Source organism: Ascaphus truei, chromosome 1, assembly GCF_040206685.1.
Source record: "Ascaphus truei isolate aAscTru1 chromosome 1, aAscTru1.hap1, whole genome shotgun sequence".
Taxonomy (NCBI): domain Eukaryota; kingdom Metazoa; phylum Chordata; class Amphibia; order Anura; family Ascaphidae; genus Ascaphus; species Ascaphus truei.
Window position 1 is genome coordinate 445501768 of NC_134483.1, and position 24135 is coordinate 445525902.

The window sequence follows — 24135 nt, forward strand, 5'->3', positions numbered from 1 at the left end:
TACATTTCTATTACTCCCAGACCTCCAACCACTCATACTCCCCTCCTTCATCCCTCACACAGAAAACACAGAGACAACACAAACTGACAGTAACAAATCCACAGAAATCCCCACACTACAACACTAAACTTCATACTGACAATTAGAAAACAATGTTAAACCAAAATACAAAGCTCAATAGACTACTCACTCAGAACTCAATAATCAATTTGAATCAACTGTTAACTTCCTATAATTTTTTCACAATAGTCAGTCACTCCCTCTCTCCCAACAGCACTCACAAGGCTGCCTAAAATGGCTGCTTTACATATTGTGGTGTATGCATGATCTTGAGGCATTATGGTAATTACGCTTTAAATCATAACATAGTCAAACCCGCATTGATTGGCTGTTTGTGGATTGTGTTATTTTAACAGACAAACTAATAACTGTGAAATCTCTTATATGCCCATTACTGTACTGTATGTGTTGGGGTGTGGGCGGGAGGAGGGGGAGGTGTTCAATGTATTTTATTGATGTTTGTATTACAGTAATACGGTAAGTGGAAACAATGTCCACTAGATATTGCGTCGTGAAATTCTCAAATTGTACAATGTCGCAGCTACAGTACTAGCATGGTTCTAGAGACACTATGGCAGTGGTTGAGAAGTCATTTATCAATGCGCTGTAGTGGGTATTACTATTGAATGTTAGCACTTCCCTGATATTGCACATTAACTGTATTTCAGATATGGGCCCCTCAGATACAAGCTGAAGACAAACACAGTGCCTGAGCCCATGAGGCTGGAACAGTTGATGTCGGCACATTTTCACTTGGCTTATTTTACAATTGTATGTACTGTGGGGCTTATGCAGAGAGGATAGAGAATGGAAATAGCGCCATCTTTTGGCGAAAATACGCACCAGAGAAGCTTGTCCTGCAGAGAACATGGCGAGATTCACAAAATCCGCCACAGCAGGTTTCTTTAATTTAAAATTTGCCAAACACGTGGCGAGATCGGTAAATTTGCCATGTTAAGATAGGGTGGTATGCAGGTAGCATAGATGCGCTGGAACACGCCATTCTGCCCTATAATATAGCGAGTTCCAGGTCGCCAGAAAAACTTGGCAATTTTGATCCCATCTGTAAAATGAGTTAACGCCGCTTTCAGCATACGGCCATAAGTTACTCCAATTCTGTGGCTATTTTCTTGCCGTTTTCACATTATATAACGTTCCTCTCTGCATAAGCCTCTGTATGTCTTTATTTATATAGCGTCATTAATGTACATAGCGCTTCGCAGTAGTAATACACACGACAAACATATAAATAACAAATAACACAAATAACAGATCATGGGCATAAGTGCTTCAGACATAAAAGTAACATTTAAAAAAAAGAGTCCCTGCTCCGAAGAGCTTACAATCTAAAAGGTAGGGAGGAAGAATGTACAGAGACAGTAGGAGGGCAATCTGGTACAGTAAGTGTGTCTGCAAGGGGCCAAGCTTTATGTATCAGGTGTATAGTATTAGCATATTACAGTAGTTCTTCCCTGGCTTAGAATATAATTCAAAGAAAAAAAAAATCAACTCTTGCAGTATCATAAATGACAAGTCTGCAAGTGGTCAGTTACTGGCATACTTCAGTGCTCTAAATACGTAAAGACAAGCTTTTAGAGTGAGCACATCAGTGGATTCAGCTAAGGAGAAAGAAATGTGGCATGCTTCCAATGCAGTGACAAACACTATCGTGAGAACATTCAACTAAATATAAGAGTGGGTGGTTATAAAGCTTAAGGGAACATCAGAAGGATGGGAAAGAACTGTGAAAGATGAACTGAAAATGTTTATCTGTGGGTAGTAATTGAAGCTATATAACACCTATTTCGCGCATGCTGTATTTTACATAACATCAGGCTCACAATAGCGTTGGATGCAATTTAAAAAATATATTGATCAAAAATATGGTCCCCATTTGGATATTTCCTCTAGCTTTTTTTATTTTTACATATTTTTTATATTTGACTTTATTGAGCGGTTAAAGTATGCTGCACAAAAGCACAACATTTATTTTACATTTTATCACCCACTGAACAAGGCAAAGGAAGGTAACATTTTACTTCCCAGCCTTTCTTTTTTTGCTCACACGGTTGAAGAGATGCCTCTTCAGCAATAAAAAAAAATATTTTAAATAAGTTGAAAGGAAATGAGGCACAATCGTTAAATATTTCAGTTTGCAATAGCAAAAAGAACTGACTTTACTACAGTACAGGCATACCCCGCATTAACATACACAATGGGATCGGAGCATGTACAGTATGTACTGCACCGACACACTTTATTCGAGCAAATACCCGGTATGTACCTGGCAGATACCTGGAATGCGCCTCTCCTCACCTCTGACAAGCCCCGTTGCATTTGCCTTCCCAGCCTGGGTTCATGCCTGGCTGATGGGCGGCTGATCTGTTAAATGATAATGATTAGGATTTAATAGGCTGCAATGCTTCGCGTGTCTACCAGATGGCATAAATTCATGAATTGTAATGCAGTATATATATATATATATACTGTGCAGTATTGCAGCCAGCGGGAATAAAATGCTTCAATCCCTGCTTGGAAAATAACTCAATGCACTCGGGCAGAAAACAGTCACAAACCTCAATACACCCGGGTATACCCGAATTCGTGGGACTAGCCAAGCTCGAATAAAGTGTGTCGCCAGTGTAAAGCGAAAATGTACTTAAAGTGAAGCACTACCTTTTTCCCACTTATCAATGCATGTACAGTCCTGCAATCGTCATATACGTGCATAACTAATGTAAATAAGGCATTTGTAACAGGCTCTATAGTCTCCCCGCTTGCGCACAGCTTCAGTACAGGTTGGGAGCCGGTATTGCTGTTCAGGAAGTGCTATTGGACGACATGTCCTTACTCGCAAGTGTACTTAAAGCGAGTGTCCTTAAACCGGGGTATGCCTGTATATTACTTTTCTATAGCTTGACTAGTGAAGCCTCCATACTTCCTACCCTTAATAACCAACATAGCCACTGTATTGGGGTAAAACAGCCACAGCATTATTTATACACACATACAAGTGGCTCCCACATTCTTACTAGGAGACTCCGATCTATTATGAGTCCATGTTTCTTCTCACCATGACTCTGACATATACATACTATACAGTAGCCTCCTTCCTGGCCTGATCTACACCATTATAATAGGATTACTAATGTCTACCTATAATTAAAGAAGAAAATGTGGAAAAGGGGAAAATACTGCATGACAGCATAAAAACAGCAATATATTTATATATAAGACAAAATAACATTTCAGGCGATCCTGATTAGTATACAAGCCAGAAGTCAGGTAGAATTTTGTACCCATGTATTTAGAACTGAATTTTACAATACAGTTTATCTAACTTTCATAGGTAGACAGAGTTCTATACACCATACGCAATGTTATGTTTTATTAATCTGTTTAGACATGAATAATTTCAATTGATTTAAACATGTTTAAGAGTAAAACCAATAAAACTTAGGTCACAGTTAATTAACATGTGCTATCAATTATATGCATAATGTTTTTACCAGAGCAAATTTTTTGTTGAGAATCATCTGTTCCACCAGTGAGGACTCATTATGGAAGAGATGAGGCTGCATGTGACTCCACATATGAGGAAACCACCAAAACTCATCCACAGATCCCAACAATAGGTCATCTCCTTTATCTTCCTTCTCGGTACCTGAGGATATCACCACAAAACATACTAATTATTGTAGGCGTATTACATGATTTTTAAAGCAGCAATCCCCCCAGAAATCTACAGATGTGGCCAACCTTCCCGGGCGAGTGGCTGAGGATGAAATGCAGAGAACCGAGGCGTTGGGGGAAGAGGCTGCTGCCACAGCGCTGGGGAGGGACCATTCTTTCTAATGGGACCTCCATCAGCGATAACCCCAGTGTTAATGCAAACTCGAAGGTTGGCTACATTTGTATATTGGTTTAACTCCTGTAATGTTAGTACCCCCCTGAGCATTTCCTGCTCTTTTTTTTTTGTAGTGTTTAAAATCCTGATTTAGTCTCCAGCATCTGAAGTTGTCATAGTAACAATTAGACTGCACACGGCTATGGGACAGCATCATTTTCACCATCGGGACACTTAGGCCCATTCATATAAATGGGAGTAAAGGTGTGCTAACAGTTAGCAGCCTTTTGTGGATCTGGGCCTTATTATTTCAAATGATTCTCCTGAATGAAGCATCAGATTTCAAGAATAAAAATGGCATTAGAAAGGGAAAGAAGAGATCTCGTAAAGTAAACGAAAAGAACAAAAGCCAGTCAGTATGGACGGCTGCTTTAATATGCAAAGTTACAACATTTGTAAGTATGAGCGGACACCCACACAAATCTATGATTACATAGATAGTGCTTATTTCTGCTTTGCTATTGTATGTGGACATAGATAGATGTCGTGGTTGAAGTAAGGTTATTGTGTGAGTACTATTTTTTACTTAAAAAATTTAAATTTCAGTTTATTTCACAAAACCTCTCTCTCCATTTTCACTAAATAAATATGTCATACATTTTGTAGATTACAGTTCAGGGCAGTGTGTAATAAATTAATACCTTTTTCAAGTGCCGTAGCACTACTTTTTCTAAACCACTTGAACCACTGGATACATTATGTAGTGGAAGGAAGCCCTAATTAAAAATGCAGTTAATCTCATTTAATTATTACATTTACATTTAAAGATACCAAGAGCTTCCTTACACAGACACACAACTTTCATTATTGCAAGTCAGCTGCAACGTTTGCAAAAAAATTGCACTGAGATGGTATATAATGGCTGCTGAACTACAGTACATTGTGTCCTCAGAGATGTCCCATTGCAGCATGTCAGTGGAACATAACCTACGTCCCACCAGTGTGTGTACTGTGTGGACAGCAGTGTTAACATGAGCTCATATGAACACACACAAGGTATTAGTTAAAAACTCTATATAGTCTGGTCCCCCTGTTTGTCCCCTTACCTTTCCATAGGCTGCGGAGGCTGGGGAGAGTGCGGTGGGTTGCGCAGTAGCAAGCGCAAGCAGCGACCATTAGGCATATAGCACAGCAGGGGAGCTACAAGTCCCAACAGCATCGTGGGCTGCAGATCACATGTTGCCAGGCAGCCAATAGGGCTGAGAGATGCATGGCAGTTAGAATTCTGGCAGTTGGAGTGTCTGACAGTTGGAGCCAGGACAGAGAAAGGGAAGGTGGGTATGGCTGTCTGTGGCACCCAGACTAGGCCAGATTAACCCTTTAGGTCCAAGATAAGCCCCACTCACCTAATCAGCTTGTGGCTGCTACCCCAAGCTAAGGACATTTCCCCCGTAGCTGTATACAGTTAGTGATAGTGCTATTTGAAGACGCCGCCCGACGATTTGCGACTGTGATCTGGGGCCGGACCACCACCGCACTATCATAGACTATTAAAGGTGAGACCCTCTTACTGGAGTTCACCCACGCAGAGGCGGAGGCTTCGCTGACATCGACGTCGCTGGATCTGTGGTTCCATTTTGTTTTTCGGCCATACCTGGGTGCTGGAGCACCTGGGCAGGTACTTCACAATGTGCACCAACTATAACACTTTCAGTTACTGTGGGCAGCGCTGTCTCACACATTGGGTGGGTTGGCTCCGGTGCACAGCAGGAAGGTTGGGTGCCCAGGGGCACCTCAGTATTTTGGGGAAATCCCATCAGGAGTGGACACTATGGTTGGAGGGCACGGTGGGGCTACGGCCGTTCGAGGCCTATATTTTATGTGGGTTAGGAATATAAATAGTTTTACCTGTCAGTAAACTGTTATTAAATACAAGTGTGTGATCTTATTGCATTGGGTCCTGTAAAGGGGTTATCCGGCACTGTCAGGATCCCTCACAGGTGAAGGCGCTGTCACCAGATAGATCAGGTACACCCCGGACTCCCAGCAGCGGAGGTTCAGGCCTCCTGTGAGCCACAGGTAAAGCACCACACACTCAGTAGCCGCCACATTTCCCATAGGGTGCTATACATATATACAGAAAGCCCTGACCAATAAGTGAAGGGAGCATGAGCCTTGGCCTGAGAGGTCATAGAGTGATGCATGGGGGTTGGGTAGGAGAAGAGGATGAGGGAGGGTTAGGTAATTTAAAGGGCTACTGCCTTGTGACCACCTCCCCTTAATTGGTCTTCCCTTGATCCCTGCCCGTTTCAGCAAGCCCTCCAAAGGCAGTCAGCAGGTGATGGGCCCGAAGTGAAGGATCGCCCAGTCAGCGGAGTTGCCTGCCCCTCCTCCCCCCTGGTGAAAGGGCGCACAAGGCTGCTGGCAGAGCTCAGCAAAGGAGCTGATCAGTATGGTACAGGTTGACTCCAAGAGCTGCTGGGTCCTTGACAGGGTTGGTGCTCCCGGAAGTACTGTTCCACAGACTGCCTCATCACTGGAGGTGGAGCGAGTGGACAGAAGACAGCATGAACAAAGAGCCCACTCAGGAGGGGGAGCAAAGCAAATCCTCAGAAGTCCTGTCAAGCACGAGGAGGTGGGGCCAGATCAAGGCAGCAGGGCCTTGGGAACTACAGCTCCCAGCAGCCCAATAGCAATACTAACTAGTCAAGGTTTTGCAGTAGACCCCAGGAAGATGCCGGTTTTGTAGTAGACCCCAGGAAAAGGCCGGTCCTAACAGGACCCAGTCTGTGGGTGGTCCCAGGAAGCTCCAGCAGAAAATGGGCAGTAGTGGGCCCCAGGAGGATTATTAAAAGGACAACCAATAGTGTATATCATCAGCTAGAAAGTTATAAAGTAATAAAAAGCAAGAAAATGTGCACTCACATGTTACACATAGGAGATGTGCATAGAAATGAAAGGTTAGAAGAAGAGATGTGGACCTCGGTGCCGGCGCCACTGTCAGATATGACTTCTGAAGAGAAGCCAATCCAGGAGTGAAGCTACCTAGGAATCAGAATACTGCGTTCTTGCAGGAGGGAAGGAAATGTGTGAACACCACACATGGTGACATAACCAGAAGCCCCGAGATCCCAAGGAAACATCACAGTTGGCTACGCGGTTCCTTCGACGAAGACAAGAGTCGTGATGGAGATCCAGACAGCGGCACCGGCACCGAGATCCACATCTCTTCCTCTAACCTTTCATTCCTATTCGCATGTCGTATGTGCAACATGTGAGTGCACATTGTATTGGTTTTCATTGTTTATACATTTCTATCAGAGGATTTGCACTATTGGTTGTCATTTTTATATTCTTCTGAGGACCATTTGACCCCTACACCTCTGACATTAGACCACCCAACAGGATCACCAACCTTTCCAGTCATAGATGGACCCCTAGCTCCTTTCAGAGAGAGTATATGTGCCTGAAATGCTCGTAATTTATTGGGAAATGCGAATAGATTCTCCTTCCCCTACCACATAATACTACTCTCATCAGAACGAATTACACCATACAGTATGCACAATTATAGGCTAAATGTAGGCTTTTTTCATAAAATAATAGACACTTGTATAGATATATAATTTGGAACTACGCTGATGCACCTGTGTAGGAAAAATAAGTAAAGTAGCAAATGAAAGGGGAGGGGGGGACACGAGAGAGATGAGGGGGGGGGGAGAAGAGAGAGAGGTGAGGGGGAGAAGAGAGAGAGGGGGGAGAGAGAGAGGTGAGGGGTTGGAGGAGAGAAAGGTGAGGGGATTTAGAGGAGAGAGAGGTCATGGGGGGAGGAGAGAGGTGAGAGGGGGAAGGAGAGAGTTGAGGGGGGGAAGAGAGAGGTGAGGGGGGAGGAGAGAGGGTAGGGGGAAAGAGAGAGGTGAGGGGGAGGAGAGAGAGGTGAGAGGGGGAAGGAGAGAGGTGAGGGGGAGGAGATAGGTGAGGGGGAGGAGAGAGGTGAGGGTGGGGCGAGGTGAGGGGGTAGGAGAGAGGTGATGGGGTAGGAGAGAGGTGATGGGGGAGGAGAGGTGATGGGGAGAGGAGAGAGGTAATGTGTCCAGTATGTTTTACTATATTAATATGAGAGGTGTCCAGTATGTATTACTATATTAGTATGAGAGGTGTCCAGTATGTATTAGTTGTATGTTTTAGCATATATCATTCTTTTGTTTTTAACACATCTCAGCCACCCTGAATTGAATAGTTTAGCTAGTGTCAGCAGTATATACTGTATAAGGACACAGGCATTTTGCTTTCTTTTTAAAAAGGCTCTTTTCTATTTTTTTGTGTGCCATTTTCTTCTATTAAGAAAAAAGAAGCATAAAACCTAAAGTGAGTCAGCCTGTTCTATCAACTTTGGTTTAGTTAGTTGGTGACCTTAAATACAGTACTGTATCTCTTGCTGTGCTACTAAATGTTCTCCTCTTTGTATATAAAACATATTTTTAGTTTCACACAGTTTCATCTGATATTAGATCCTGACTCAATACAGGTCTGTGATTGAACTAGTGCAGGAAAGATCGGTGCTCTAATTTTGTACTTTTGTACATGATTCTGTTCCATTTTAAAGTCAGTTTGAAAGAATAAACATATTGCTTTTTTATGTCATGCTTGATCGATATATATACTGTAAGATGTTTTATTTATTTTTTTGAAATCCCCAAATATGCATACTTACCTGTGTGGTAGAACTTTCCTGAAAATCCCAGATTAAAGGTAAAATTAGCGACTTTCGATCTAAGCAACTTTTGTGTGTCAAGGAGAGCCTGAAAAAGAAAAAGGTCACTTTCAGAAGATTCATGGAATTACAATAACCCAAGTACACTTATTTCACATTCATGAAAATGCCATCCTCCAAGGCCACTTACACTGAATGTTACGCTTTTGCAATCCATTATTATTCCTCATTACTGGCACTATGAACGTATTTATTCAAGCATTTCTAGTCCAAATTTAAAGCAATATAGAAAAAAAAATTGCAGTGATGTGGTGTTACCTTGAAGAACATTACATTTCAAATGTGACCCAAAAGTCCACCTGGTTTATAACATAGTATTTCAATAAACTGCCTCATTTAGAATGTTTCTTATGCATTTAGTTCCGTGTTCTGAGACAGCGAAAGGACCAAGAGCATCCATCATGCTTTCTTCCAATGCTTCCATCTAACCATGGAGCTGCCGTTGTGCAAAGGGCTTGCAGCCACTGATAAATCACCCCACGCATCAGTTACAGAAAACATTAACATTTTTATAACACAATGAAGATGTTATATTTTGTACAATTTCACTTCAATGATTTCGGAAATTAAAGTGTTTGATGCTACTAATACAGCACCCGACCATATGCCGCTAGTAGGTTATACTAGAGACAGATCACAGATTTGTGTAGTCTACGCTGCTTCATAAGGGAAAAGGGAGAGTACCCTCCAGAATCCGGTTGGTCAGAAGACCCTAGCGCTTGTTGTCCTGCCCTTTTTTTGTTATTGCACTATGTCCATTTTCTATTCGCTGCAAATTATTGGAGAGCATCTGTTGTATGTAACCCCTCTTATTTCTGGGCCCCAGACTGATACCTGTTGCTGAGGTGGGGGAACCACTCTCTATTGGAGGGACACAGACTGTCACTGGGTCGAGCCTGAAGTCATCCAGGCTTGTTCAGATCTAACCCCACATACCCTGCTTTCACAGGGCTGGCCTTAGGGCTCGCAAGCAAGGTGGTTGCCTTGGGCTCTGTGTCTTTGGGGGCCCCCCTGCTCCCTCCTCTCCCTTCTTCTGTCGGCGACAGGATTCAAATTCCCCCTGACAGAAGAGGGGAGAGCTGGAGGTGGGAGCTGGGGAGTTCCAAGCCGGCGCAGGACTGCTCAACCCTAGGTAGGGAGGGGGGGGGGGGATTTGTGTGTAGCTGGGGGAGGGGGAGGTTTGTGTAGCTGGCGGAGGTGTGTATAGCTCGGGGAAGGGGGAAGTCTAACCTTATGCGGAGCGGCCTTCTGCAGCATCTGTTGTCATGGCGATTAACCGTGTTGCAATGACAATGCGTCATTACGCTGCAGGAGGAGGTCCCACTGAGCAACTTCGCTAAGGCCCCGCTCCCTCAGTCAGCGTGCCCGCACTGCAGACAGGCGGGGCGCTGACAGACACAGACCGCGATATGCGGTCTGTATGGAGCAGGAGTGGGAGGGGGGGCGTGGTTTGAGCAGAGGGACCCGCTACTCACCCTCTCCCTCCACGGGCTCGGGCTCGGTCTGCAGGACAGGAGGGAGCTGCTGCGGGCTGCTGGAAAGTAAGCAGCTCCCTCCCCCTTCCCCCACAAATGCCCTCACACACGCTGATACTGAGACGCACTGAGACGCACTGAGACACACACACACACAAACACCACCCCCTACCTTGTGTAGGAAGCTGTCTGACAGCTCCCGCTACCGCCGCTGATTGGCTCATCAGCGCACCACGTGACGCGTCACCGCTCGGGATCACAATTTTCTTGCATACCTTGGCGGCTGACGCGTCACAGTGCATAGTGAGCCGTGCAGCGAGGGGGGACTGGGACCGGCTCACAAGGATTCCCCTGCTGGTGGGGAACGCTCGCGCAGCCGCTCGTGCCGCCGGGCGCAGCGGGTCCCAGCCCTTAATGTAAGGCCGGCTCTGCGGCTGCAAACCCCTCTTAAAATCTTATCTCCCCTAAGTCCCACCTCTTCCACACAGGAGGTCACATACACACAAGCAGGAAGATCCCCTAGCGATCTCCTTACTACTAACAGGCTGCAGACTTTCATTTATACTGCCCTTTCATGTTGGCTATCACATCTGATAGAAGATCTGCAGTTAACTGTTAAGCCTAAGTGCAACACCCGCTTGATTTAAACATCCACTTTGTGACTGCATCCATTAACCCCCCCCCCCCCACAGTTAGCATACACTGAATCGTACAATATTGCACTATTTGTGGTTCCTCTTTCATCTCACATGTGGTTCCTGGGAGTTGCGCTCCAACTCTTGTCCATCGTTTCCTGAAAGACCATGTGGAAAGTCTCTTTGATGGAGTTGCCCCTCAGAACCTTAAGGGGTTGTATTACCTATTTGTTTGTTTTTTCACTAATTAGTAATTATTTTCTCACTGATTTGCATGTCCACGTGTCACTTATTATTTATTCTAAAAATGGATGCACTTTGATTTTGTTTTTATTACCTACAATAACTAACGTATGGCTAAGTCCCTGTGCTAACCTTAACAAACCTTAGTGGAATGTAATGTTATGATAATGCCTAATTTGTAAATCCTTTGCATCCTACGACCACTAATAGCCGTTACAGCAGTGCTCTTTCCAGAATAAAACTTGACTTAACGTTATGCTATTGTCCTTTGAAGATACACTGTCAGTATTCACGTGACGTTATGTTTTGTGAATGTCACTTTAAGTCATTTCAGAGAGCTTTTTGGTTCTATGGTGTCTTATAGCTAACCATTGTTTAATAAACATTGCCCATAATTTGTGACATATGGGAATAGGTTGCAGTATTAACATTTAGGCAAAACTAAACGTAGTTCATTATTGTTTTTAACAGATTTGTAGATTATGTGCAAGTTGCATTTTAACCAGCTCTTTATGCTTACTATGCAACACAAAAAAATGATGTATTTATCATATTATGTAAATCTACAGTAAACTGCCATTGTCTTGTAGTCAAACTGAATGCTTCATTACAGTGGGATTTCTTATATTTATTGCTATGCCTCTGAATTTTGAAATACTTAAACTACAGTATGTACATTTTATTTAAAAAACAAAACAAAACAAAAAAAAACATGCCTTTTCATTATTTGTGGGCAATTATGAGTACAAGCTGCCATTTCTCAACTCTTATTTTACATGTTATATTTTGTCTTAAAATATGTACAGTATATACAGTATATCTATGCACTCAAAACAGATGTGCCTGTATAGACACATGTAATTTATTCTCCTGTTGCTACCTTCAACAATGAAAAAAACATTATTTTTTTTCTTGCAGCTCCCTCTCCTACACTGTGCTCTTTAACTTGGATTTCCATCTTCCTCTTTCCTTTCTTCCTCTGTAATTTCTTTATAGCCATTCAATCCCAGCTAACGTAAGTATGGGATGCGAAGTAGAGAAGTACAATTATTCAGTAGCAGCAGCTACAATACAGGAACTGTATTTGAATGGAGCTACGTGGTTTGAACACAGGACTTCAAGAAGGTTTATACTACTTTGCAGGATGCTGTCACTACTGAAACTAAGACCCTCTGTACCACTTGGCCACTTGATAAGAAAAAAACACAACTGAAAATGAGAAAATGGTCAGTTCAATTAGCTACAATCCCAAAATCACAATGCAATCCATTCAATTGAATTTTCTGCTAGGCAGACAGGAAAAACTACCTAGATAAGCAAACTTTGGAAAATCTTTACATTTTGTAATTTAGCAGATATTCCTGATTAGAAAGGTGTGCAGTTTCAGTCGACATATTGATGTACCCTGTCCCATGTGAGCTCATGCCTGATTACACATGGTAGAATATGCATGTCCTTCACATAACTCATCTCCATACAAGTGTGTACATATTGTGGTGACATCACATGTGGATGAAATGTCACAGCAGATTGACAAGGAATGATTTGCATGGGGAGTTTAACAGAGCCAAGGGTTGACAGTTGCTGGTTGCATGATTAACTCTGACTTCTTGTTGCTGACATGAGCAATTAGAGTGTCAGGAACCAAACGCTTTGGGCAAAAAAAAACCATAATCCAAATGCAGTTATTTATTAAAGCTTTTAGAGTTACACAAAATCAAACTTCTTTTTGCACCAACTTATTATGCTGGAAAACTCCTCCTTATATGAGATCATTGCAGTACACCATTTTATTAATGTGAAATAAAATGAGGCAGAGTTTACAATTAATTTTAATGGTCCAACATAGTATTTATCTGCATATTCGTGATGTACTTTTGATTGGCAGTTAATACTTTTTTATACAGTACTTGCAAGGTATATTTGGGCTACCAGTTATGGCTAACCATGCATTATAGGCATCCTTTAGTTACTGTAGTTGTCTGTTGAGCTAAGAGGAGCAGGTCCCGTCATGTTGTGCGCTATGTTTGGTTTTGTAATTGTCTACTCTTTTCCATTGTATATATTCTATTGTGATGAGTTTATTCATGTTTTCAGACAATCCACAGAGTGGGGTCAACAAAGAGTAAGGTCATTTTCTAAAAGGATTTAGAGCTGAATATCAATGTAGAATTGTATTCACTAAAGTGTCAATGCAATTAAGGACCCGTAATACCCACTAACTTGAATTTTTTTATTTCTTATTATACCCTTTGATTGTTCTAGTAGTTCTAGTAATATAGTACCATTTCAAGGCTAAAAGTGAATTAATGTTATAAAGAGGACCAGTAAGGTAAAATTATACAATGAGAGCAAACAATCTTTCCTACAATAGTGTCTAAGCTATTTTTCAAGGTCTGACGTGAAAATTGGATTTTCCAAAACAACTCTTTTTAAACACTGACAAGACTGTAACAATGGTATCTGGGACCAAGGCTACATTTTTAAAGCTTCCAGTGAATGCGCTCCAGATAAGAATCAACTCTAATGCTATATTAGCCCCTGTTACTAGTTTCAAATATTTGGGCGTATGGTTTGACTCCCATTTAACATTTGGGTTGCAAACTGCTACCCTGATATCCAAAACCTATGCCAAAATAGGTGTACTATATAGGAACAAATATTCCCTAAGTCTACTGGTCAGAAAGCGCATCGCACAGCAGATGCTGATGCCAATTATTGACTATTGGGACATAGTATATGGCATGGCACCCCAAACCCACCTTGGCAAACTTGATACCCTCTACAATTCAATATGCCACTTTGTCCTCAATGCAACGACAACACACATCACTGCGAAATGCTCAAAGAACTAGATTGGTCAAAACGAGTGTAGACGCAACATTCATCTCTTCCGTGTTGCCTTCAAATACTTTCTGGGCAAGCTACCTGCCTATCTGAACAAGCTCCCCCCCCCTACCACATGCAGCACTTATCATCCGAGATCTGTCTCCAAAAGACTGTTCATGGTCCCAAGGATCAACAAAGTATCCAGCCGCTCCTCCTTCTCTTACTGTGCACCCCACAACTGGAACAATCTACCGGAGACACTCACTGCCGCCACCAGTCTAAGTTCTTTCAAAAGTAAAGCTATCTCCCATTTTAATCTGGTCTGTACCTATTACATACGCCTATGTATAAGATATATTATCTTTAACTGTGCATGCAAAGTCTTGTGTATAATGTATAATGTATTATGTATACCCTGTTCACTTAATGTAACTATGTTTTTGTAACCATGTATTTGTCATCATAACTCTGTGCCCAGGACACACTTGAAAACGAGAGGTAACTCTCAATGTATTACTTCCTGGTAAAACATTTTAGAAATAAAGAAATAAAATAAGCAGACAGACAAAGAAGCGAGATTAGACAAATACGTTTATTGCTTAAACAGCTTTGGGAAGTCTCATTCTCACATGACAGCTACACGTATTCTTATAGTAAAGTGAGAACAGGTTTACCATCATATCTCAGCATCATATTGAGAGATTCAAACCCAATCTCCGTTCTGCAAGTCTCAATTTTGCCATAAAAACACCGGTTTCATAAGAAAAGGAATGTTCTAAGTTTAGAGTTAGAGAGTAAAGACAAAGTCAAATCCCATGTGACATAGAATCAGGCTGTGAGACTGCCAGAAAAGGGATGAGTGCATATTTTCTTTGCAAAACAGCAGCAAAAATGAACATAGAGAAGCAGCATCTACAGATTAAAGAAAGGCACAGCTGTGATCAATTGGTTACAGTTTTAAGAAAATTTTGAAAACCTGTTAGATCAGATACTTGCCTATGCGAGTTTTAGTCTCCCACTTATTGTGTGTTTCTAGACACAAAAGTAAAGCAAGGTTTAGTATCTGGGATTATTGTTTAGACATCTTTGGCCCAGCAAAAGGAGAGGGCAAAAAACAGAAATGCCCAAAAAGTAATTACCTCCTCCAATGACATAATTAGTATAGGCAAAAAAGCCCTGTGGAAGAAACACATTAGAAAACAAGTCCGCCATACTGCTCTTCCAATAATTAGATTATGCAATACTAATTAAATATGTTTAAATGGAATGTGTTGAGCTTTAACTGTTCCGCCAATAATGACTGAATAAGCTTGTCGATACAGTGACGAAGAAGAAGCACAAAGCATGGTTTGAACGAGGGGGTGGGAGGCCCTGTAAAGTAAACAGCATGTTTACTAAGCTAGCCTGGAACATGTTATCAAACTGAGCTCAGGTGTTTTACCTTACTGACAAAAACCTCTTCATGGAGGAAGAATGGATAAAGGCGGAGCAACTACATGGTTACCATAGAAGGTTACTATAGAAGGTGAAGCCTTGTCAATGCTGAAAATGGTGATGAGGGGAGACATCAGCCTTAAGGAAGATAAGGGGGTGAGGGGAAAAGTCTTGAAAATGAGGAGGCAGCCACATTGAGGTAATGGTAATGATAAGGCACATACGGACAATATTTACTAAGTCAAGCTAAGCCGTAATGCACCTTAAAGCCCGTTAGCACTGATTAGTAAATATCTCACAGTCTGGTAACATTTAGGGAGCTGCTACAGTAGGAAGTGTTTTTCTTTGGATAAAATCTGCACCAAATGTCATACATTTGCTCATGTACATGTATACACATTTGCTCTTGTTACTGTATATGTGTCTTAGATTTAATGCTAATTCTTAGTAAGAGGAACTTACACCAAACCAGACTAGGCAACAAATTTTGACACACAGAACACATCCAGATGCATAATTTTATACACGCTATAACAATGTATGTGCTCTTTAACCCTACAGACAGAAATGTGCAACATGCCTAGTGTTTATATAACCTATTGCAGTGTCCATCTAAACTAGGGACTGCTGTCTTTGTCTATGTAGCAGCTGTACCAAAAACGTATTCAGCAGTTAGTCAGTTTTCCCTTCATGAAATCTGTTTGAAACATGTGGCAGGGATCTTGGTACTGTATGTGTGGGACATAATTTGGAATGGATTCAAAGTTTGTCAGTTCTTCTGCTTGTGAGTGAAGCCTAGTAGAGGTCAGCTCTCTTGCTTTCTGTCACATTGTCTGGCTATCTTTTGTAAATGTGCCTAGTTCCTGTAGCCAGGTCTCACTTTTCTATTACTTTCTTTGATTTCAAACCAGCTTGTTATTCATTACCTAATATGTTCAACTTTAACTTTTCCTTAATTGGCATCACTTTGGCCTCTCCCCTCATTATCTTTCTTGTTGTCCCTGGTTCATATAGCCTTTCCAACCCCAACTCTCCTCAATGCCTTTCCTAATAGTATCATTAACTACATGTCATTTTCTGGGAAGCTCTTGGCCTGTTCAAGGACTTTTGCTATTTAACTGTCATCAATATCTAGCAATTGTTCAGCCCATGCCTCAGTAGCTTCATGCAGTTGTTGAGGCAGAAAAAAAGTGGTGAAAATGTGCCCTACCTCACATCAGCACATTTTGTTGGTTCGCCTGTGATGCCGAGAAGCAGCATCAGTGTCCCTGTCATACACACTATGTAAGCACACATGCATTCCTAATCCCTGCTATATCTCATGTCTTCCATCTCACTCTTCTCTTTCTTCTGTTGTTAAATTATGTAAAACAGATACAGGATGGGAGGAAGGGATAACAGCAATTCAAGGATGAAACAAATTAAACAGTCACCCAATAAGCATGTGACACTGTATGACAAATAGGAAAAGATCACATCAAACATTAATCCATCCTCTTTGTCTTTGCCTTTGTTTGTAACAAAAACAGATTTCTATACTCTTCCTCAAAACATGTATAGCACCGGTATCCGTCAGGGGATTGTCACATGCTGCAGCTTAGTCAATAGGGCGGCTGCATTTGCAATTAAGGCCTTTTCAGTGCAAGGGAGCCTGGCAGTTTTGAATAGGGACAGTTAAGAGAGGCTGCAGTTACATGTTGCTAGGCAACCAGTGAAGCTGTGAGAGATGACAGTTAAGACTTTTTTTTTGAAGAGTGGCAGTTGGAGCTGTGAGCTGGGTAAGTTAGGGTGTGTGTGCAGGAGCAGTAGCCGCTGGCACTAGTCCTAGTTAACCCCAGAGGCCCCAGATAACAGTTACCATTGCCCCAGTTTGTGGTTGCTTCAGGGACAGGCCCTACTTGAGGAGTTCTGCCCCTTTAGCTGTTTGGGTTAAGTTAGGAGCCACTAAGTGGCGCACAGCCTGATTACTGGGTCTGGGCTCAGACCTCAGTTATATAGAGACTATCTTCTCGGAGGCCACGCCAAGTAGTGACTGCGGCCTGCCGGCTGCAGGCAGATCCCCGTCAAGGTACAGACGGTGCGGAACTGTGGTGATATTATCCACCCTGGAATTCACCCCACGTGTAGGAGGACATCACGTCGGATCAGGCAGATCCAATCCAGTTGTATAGCTGCAACCGCGGGCTGGAGCCCCGGGCAGGTATCTATAAATAGTGCACCAACACGTCAAGGGATAGTGCTATCTCCAACACACGTGGGTGAGTTTGGACATAAGGTACTCTGGGGAATACTTATGTTGATGTGTGCACCCGGGGCACGTCTATGTGTACGGATATATGCATTATTCTGTGTGGAACAGTTATCAAAGTTATTATTAGTAGCAATAGTAAACAGTTATTAGCATACACTGTGTGCGTGTTTTATTATTGTGGTTCCTGTAAGAGGACCATCCCACTAAGGTGGGAACCCTTACAGGTGGAGGCTCTGTGTACGGATGATCAGGTAACCCCAGGCTCCCAGTGGCTGAGGTTCAGGTCTTCTGTGAGCCTATCAGGTAACGCACCACACCTGGTAACATGAGTGTAGATTCCCCCACATGGTCCCCATCTGCGCTAGGGGGGGGGGGGGAAGGTTTTACACATGATTTAAATGAAAGAGATATAGAGAAATGCAAGAAACCGTAGCATATCAAATAATGATGAAAGCAATGAAATATCTTGCATTGTACTGTATTTTAAATTATATATAAAAATAAGAGAATTACTTTACCCCTGCCTTGCTAGCTGATGAGATAATATGAAACTATTTTAACTTTAACTTATTAGTTAGTTTAACTTTGTCTGTGCCATGTTTCAGGTAATCATGGTTTCTCTGGGCACATTTAAGTGCTACTAAACTTGTTCAAAGCTAATATAGCATACAGTATATACAAATATGACCAATATCACTAGACATTATTTAATGATACAATACTGTACATTATATTATCATATGCTTTAAAATCAATTAATGTAGATCTAGGAGTTATTTTTTTTTGTGTGTAGCACCCTGCTATATTTCTCTGGCCTGGCATGTTAGTCCTAGTAACAGCAGGCAGTGCCAGGGTTAAACAGTCACAAGGCTGTACATGTGAGTTGGATTCCCCAGTGTTTCAATGATGTTGCAGCTTCCATGCACATGTCTGGGTCTGGAAGATGCTGGGATCACATGACAGGACGAGGTCTTTGAAATATCTAAATCTGCCCAGTTACTGCTGTATAAATATGTGATTCCTCCTCATTATATTCAGTGCTATCTTACCCAAAGGGGTGAGTCCTAGCCTTGCCCCAAGCAGGGGGGGGGGGGTGGGGGGGGAGGGGGTGTGTGAGTGTGGCTCCTCGGTAAAAGAGTCCAACAACTATCTAGGGGGAGAGAAGCCCCAGAGAGGTTCCCTGAAGTGGATCTTTCTATGATAGAGGGACCCCAGGGAATACAAGCAAGCAGCTTCAGAGGGAAGCTGGACAAACCAGGCAGGTTAGAACACTGGAAAACCCTCCTGGCCTTGATGTAACAGATAGGGGTGAGCTTCCAAAGATGCAGGGTCCTAGATTTAGGTAACCAAGAGAGGCTACTCTTGCATGGAGGTGGTGGACAGGAAGGAAAAAAGCCTCTAGAGAGGAATGTGGAGCACAGCACAAGGACGGACAGCAGGACCAGCATATCAAGGGTTAACTAATTTATTGGTATAGAGGGGGACACCATAAAACCGGACAATCACCACTCTGACGCGTTTCGAGCTATGCCCTTTGTCCTGGCCTTGATGTAACAGACAGGGGTGAGCTTCCAAAGATGCAGGGTCCTAGATCTAGGTAACCAAGAGAGGCTACTCTAGCATGGAGGTGGTGGACACCATACTCTACATTCAATGAAAGACGTGAGGTCCTAGTTTCTCCAATGCCTGCATGGAACTCCTGTCTGTAGGGGGAGAAGTTACTATGGCGGAATGCCCTGTTATCATTAAAAACATTAATAGCAACATGATAGATAGCTATTTAAACTTTATGAAAAGTGCATACTTTTTTGCTGCACTGGCTGTATTCAAGATGTGAAAATAGCTGAAGCGCTCAAATGCAGGTATATCTCAAAATGATAATAAGCCAGACCACTGTACCAGGGTACTAACAATTGATATAGTACCTATTGTGTCATATAATGGGTACTATCCTCCTGAAGACAGGTGGTGTGTGGTGCAACCCACTCACCATATGTCTCATTGGCAGGTTCCCCTGAAAAATATGCAAATACTCACATCCTGGTAGGGCAGGCAGGCAGGCTGTGCAGCTACTCAATGCAATACAGGGAAAAGGGAGACCAAAAAGCGCACCAGCACTTTTCCTTGAAAAAGAACGCTGCGACGTTCGAAATGCATTGGATGGGTCTTTTGCCACATTAAAGTGCCCTTTTAATCATTTTTTTGTTCTGGTTTCTTCCTGCTCCGTTTGTGCTGGTGCGCTTTTTGGTCTCCCTTTTCCCTGTATTGTATTCAAGATGTGTCAGCCAAAATCCCTGCTTTGTTGCGATCACGTGACATCGAAGACCAATAGAGAGACCCCGATGCCCCCGATGAAGCCAACCAGGTGAAACGTATGTTTGGTACGTCTGGCGTCACTTGCTGGAGACGCCGACTCATCGGCGAGGCGGGTGCGGTGGCGTTTAGGGAAACTTAATTCCTGGGGAAGCACAACGCTCTGACTGAATTTATCAAGTGCAATATACATATATATTTAAAAGAATAATATAACTGTCAGCAATCACTGATTTAATTGTCCCCAGGTCTAAGGTTCAACACAATAGAACCTACAGCTCTGAAGGGTTATCTAACCAAAATATTTTATATCAAGCCTCTATAAACACTCTACAGGCTCATAGGTTCAACATAATAGAACCTATGGACCTGAATGATTATATACAAGTGTCCTCTACTACTGACTCTACTATGAGATATTCCAGGCTAAGGGTTCAACATATTAGAAACCTGAAGCCTGAAAAAGCATTTAATTGAAGTGTTCTCTTTTTGGCTAATTCGTTGTGATACTCCAGACAAAGAGTTCTAATATAACAGAGCCCTTTAATATGGTTCAATGAATAACCTAAGTACTATATTCAGCTGTGTATATTATCCTTACTAGATAATCAACACCTTACACTGGTGGTATATTCCCCCACCACTCACTTCAAGACATCTCTCTATGTCTACTGATTGTTTCACCAGATATATTGTCAATTCAATTGTATGACTATAATTATCCTTAATATATTTAAAGTGAAATAACGAGACATTATTGTGTTCAATTTAGCACCCACGCCTATCCTCATTTTAATAGATTCTTATTCCATTTTTGGTTCAATACTTTTGCGTCAACCCCATCATTTATTTTTTTACTATTTGTGATATAATAAAGTTATTTTAACCCCGTGAGGGGTGTTTTCGTAATGCAGCTTTAAGGGATTATTTCTTCTTTTTCTAATTATCACATTATTTAATCCCAGCAAGCACCACTCCTAAAATACTTATATGTTGGGGCTTCTTTACACTACATTATCACTGCCCTGAGCATTTGAGCAGGGTACTCACCACCCCCTAGGGGACCCCCTTTTCATATCAGTTATACTGCCTTGATCTGCACTACTACAGTTTAGTGAATAACCCCATAAGAATCAGAGTAAGGAACACTTAAGAAAACAAAAACAATAATTTACCATCACTAACTATGATGATTTAACAAAGTATGGCTGTGGAACTGTAAAATATATTTTTCCTCTTGAAGATTATATACTATACTATATCACATACAAACCTCATAGTTTAGATGGGATTATTTTTCTCATGCAAACTGAACTAACATTTAAGATTACCTGACATTTTAATTAGCATTTAAGTTCTCAAAACAAGATATTGAAACACATGAAAGATGTACTGCAGCAGATGGCAAGTATTTCTACAGTGCAAAAAAAAACGAAATATGCGGCTGTGAATTAGAAAATGTCACTTATACTGTAAATGATGCTTTATTTTCTTAAATTAAGTTGGCAATAACATTTTCATTAAAGAGTGACTGTATTTAAAACAGAAGATAGTTTTCGCCAATGTTATTTCTTAATGTAATATTTATATGATGACCAGATGTTCCATAATAGAGCACATAATTATTGTTTTCTTTATTTTGAAACGACAGTTCTTTGATGAACTTGGATAACTCGGTATCTCAAGCAAATCACTACTTAAATGCTTGAAAATGCATTGAGGATCAGGGGAAAATTGCCTTTGCAAAAAGTTGCCATCATGTATGTAAGCTGATATTGGGGGTTTCATTGTTGCAAAACTAAGGCATAAAAATATTGCACGGATGTATGAAAGAAAAAGATCGTTTTGTTTCAACGGCAATGTTTTTCCTCTGGTATTATGGAGCAGTTTGTTTACCCCAGCTTTGCAGCAGAGAGACTTTGATAAGCTGACTCAATTGTGAATAAAGTATAAGTTATTCAGCTCGTTATGGAACATTCGTGCATTCATTTCTACCATCACATAGGTTCTGACCGTAAAAGTAGGGAGTTTCACAATCCTACCAGGGTGCAAGGTAAGAGAAAGGAAGAAAAACTGCAAAAGTGGAGCACAACTAGTGCAAAAATACTCTCCCAGATTAATCAAACAAGAAATCTTATTGTACAATATATATATAAATTCACACAGCACTACGCAAAACATGATATGTGCATGCAAGTATGTATGTCAAGCAATGGTGCACAATGGATGCATATATCACCCAAAATTATATCATCTTCATTAATGTGAGCAAAAGTTAAAAAGACCACCATCCAGCATTTGTTTATGAGACAAAACATACTTTATACGACAAATAAGAAGACAAAACAGAGGAATATTCCTGTGTGCATATACTTATGAACAACGTGATTTAGAGAAGCCTGTCTCCAGGTGCCAAAAATGGAGTATATCAAAGGTAATGACCAAAGAAAATTCCAGTCTTACATCAGGGGGCAACATTCAGGAACAGTCCATTCTTTCTTCTTGCCCGTTCCCACACCAAAAATATGTAAGTGGTACGTCCCTGTGATCTATAGTCTGGCTTGAAATGAAACTAGTGCTCCGTGAACAGTCTATGGTTTGTGGTCTTGCCGCATGTTTCAGTAATGGTGCTCCCTTCAGCGTGGCTCTCTCAGGCTTCTCATCAAGTCACTCATAAGCATATACACAGATGAGTATCACTCTCCTTGGAGAATGGACAAAGGACAAGCGCACAACTCTCATGGTGTAGTAAGTCCAAAAAATAGATATTGATGTATAAAAGGTGAGTATCACACGTACAAGAAATCAGATTACACAGGCATGTTGTGTACCGCTTAGACTTAAAACCAGAGACAGAAAATGAAACACAGACAGAGCTCAGTGACAACATCCAGTGACACTTATACACGGTACAGTGCCTAAATATATATGTATAGATATCTATTAAATAAAATGGTCTTTTAGTTTAACATTTTGGCCAAAGTGTTGTAAGCCCTTGAGCCCCCACACGGCAGACCACATCTCAAGGGTCCCTACTGTAACACCAATATAAATTCTTAATAACCTGTGCATTACCAGGAAGAATGATTTATAATAAATCTGTCAAAATTAGTTGCATAGTTCTAAGTCTGATTGAAGCTTTTATTAACCTGTACATTACCAGGAAAAGCACTCTGTATTAGATTGGTTTACACAATTTAATATATTAATATATTGTTGAGGAGTGTGGGTTTTCTGTTATTCAACCACAAAATACCTGGATCGTCAAAATATAGTGCTGCTTGAACAGAATCAGAACTTGGTTTCTGAGCACCCATTTCTCTCCCCTGGGGATCATTACCACATTCTTCAGGGGAACCTACACCCATCACCACACCCATTCTAGCCTCTCTGGAGTGTTAGGGGCAGAGGCAGTGTAGTGTTATGTCTGTATTAACCCCTTCGTAGCACTTAGTGGCTAACGAGTCACGGGTTGCTATAACAGTGATTAATATATTAAAAAGTTGATACAAGTTCAACTTTTATAATCTACAATATTATAGGTATTTACTTTCTCATAAATAATGCCTACCATCAGGGTTAGGTATGACTTAAATAGCGTAAGGTTAATTCCCCACGTTAACCTTAACAGACCTTAGTGAATATGGAATGTTTGATTTTGGATCATTTGCATATCACACTAACGGCCGTTAACAATCATGCTATACTTTTATGGGCGTAAAATTTTATGAATGGAACATTATTTGCTTTAGTGAATACTGTGAGGCTTATGCAGAGAGGAACGTTATATAATGTGAAAACGGCAAGAAAATAGCCACAGAATTGGCGTAACTTATGGTCGTATGCTGAAAGCGGCGTTACCTCATTTTACAGATGGTATCAAAATTGCCAAGTTTTTCTGGCGACCTGGAACTCGCTATATTATAGGGCAGAATGGCGCGTTCCAGCGCATCGATGCTACCTGCATACCACCCTATCTTAACATGGCGAATTTACCGATCTCGCCACGTGTTTGGCAAATTTTAAAGTAAAGAAACCTGCTGTGGCGGATTTTGTGAATCTCGTCATGTTCTCTGCAGGACAAGCTTCTCTGGTGCGTATTTTCGCCAAAAGATGGCGCTATTTCCATTCTCTATCCTCTCTGCATAAGCCCCTGTGTTGCTATTAAAGCAACATTAATGTTGGTTAATGTCACATTTAAACAGGCTCAGAAATAGGGATGGACAAATCTTTTTTGCGGATTTGGATCCGTCTCAGATCGGCCGGTTTCTTTG

At 41.6% G+C, this 24135-nt stretch overlaps 1 protein-coding gene across 3 annotated transcripts in view; it reads right to left on the reverse strand.

Moving 5' to 3' along the window:
- LOC142503754 (bifunctional heparan sulfate N-deacetylase/N-sulfotransferase 3-like) overlaps nt 1-24135 on the reverse strand; it is a 188463-nt gene that overhangs the window by 66301 nt on the left and 98027 nt on the right. For 2 of the 3 annotated variants that reach the window (XM_075616413.1, XM_075616422.1), the window contains 2 exons: nt 8622-8709; nt 3570-3724 (listed from right to left, as the gene is read on the reverse strand). The exons of the other annotated variant lie outside the window; for it this stretch is intronic. In XM_075616413.1, the coding sequence (XP_075472528.1) occupies nt 3570-3724; nt 8622-8709 (243 nt within the window). The remainder of the gene's footprint in view (nt 1-3569; nt 3725-8621; nt 8710-24135) is intronic. 3 annotated transcript variants of the gene reach the window in all.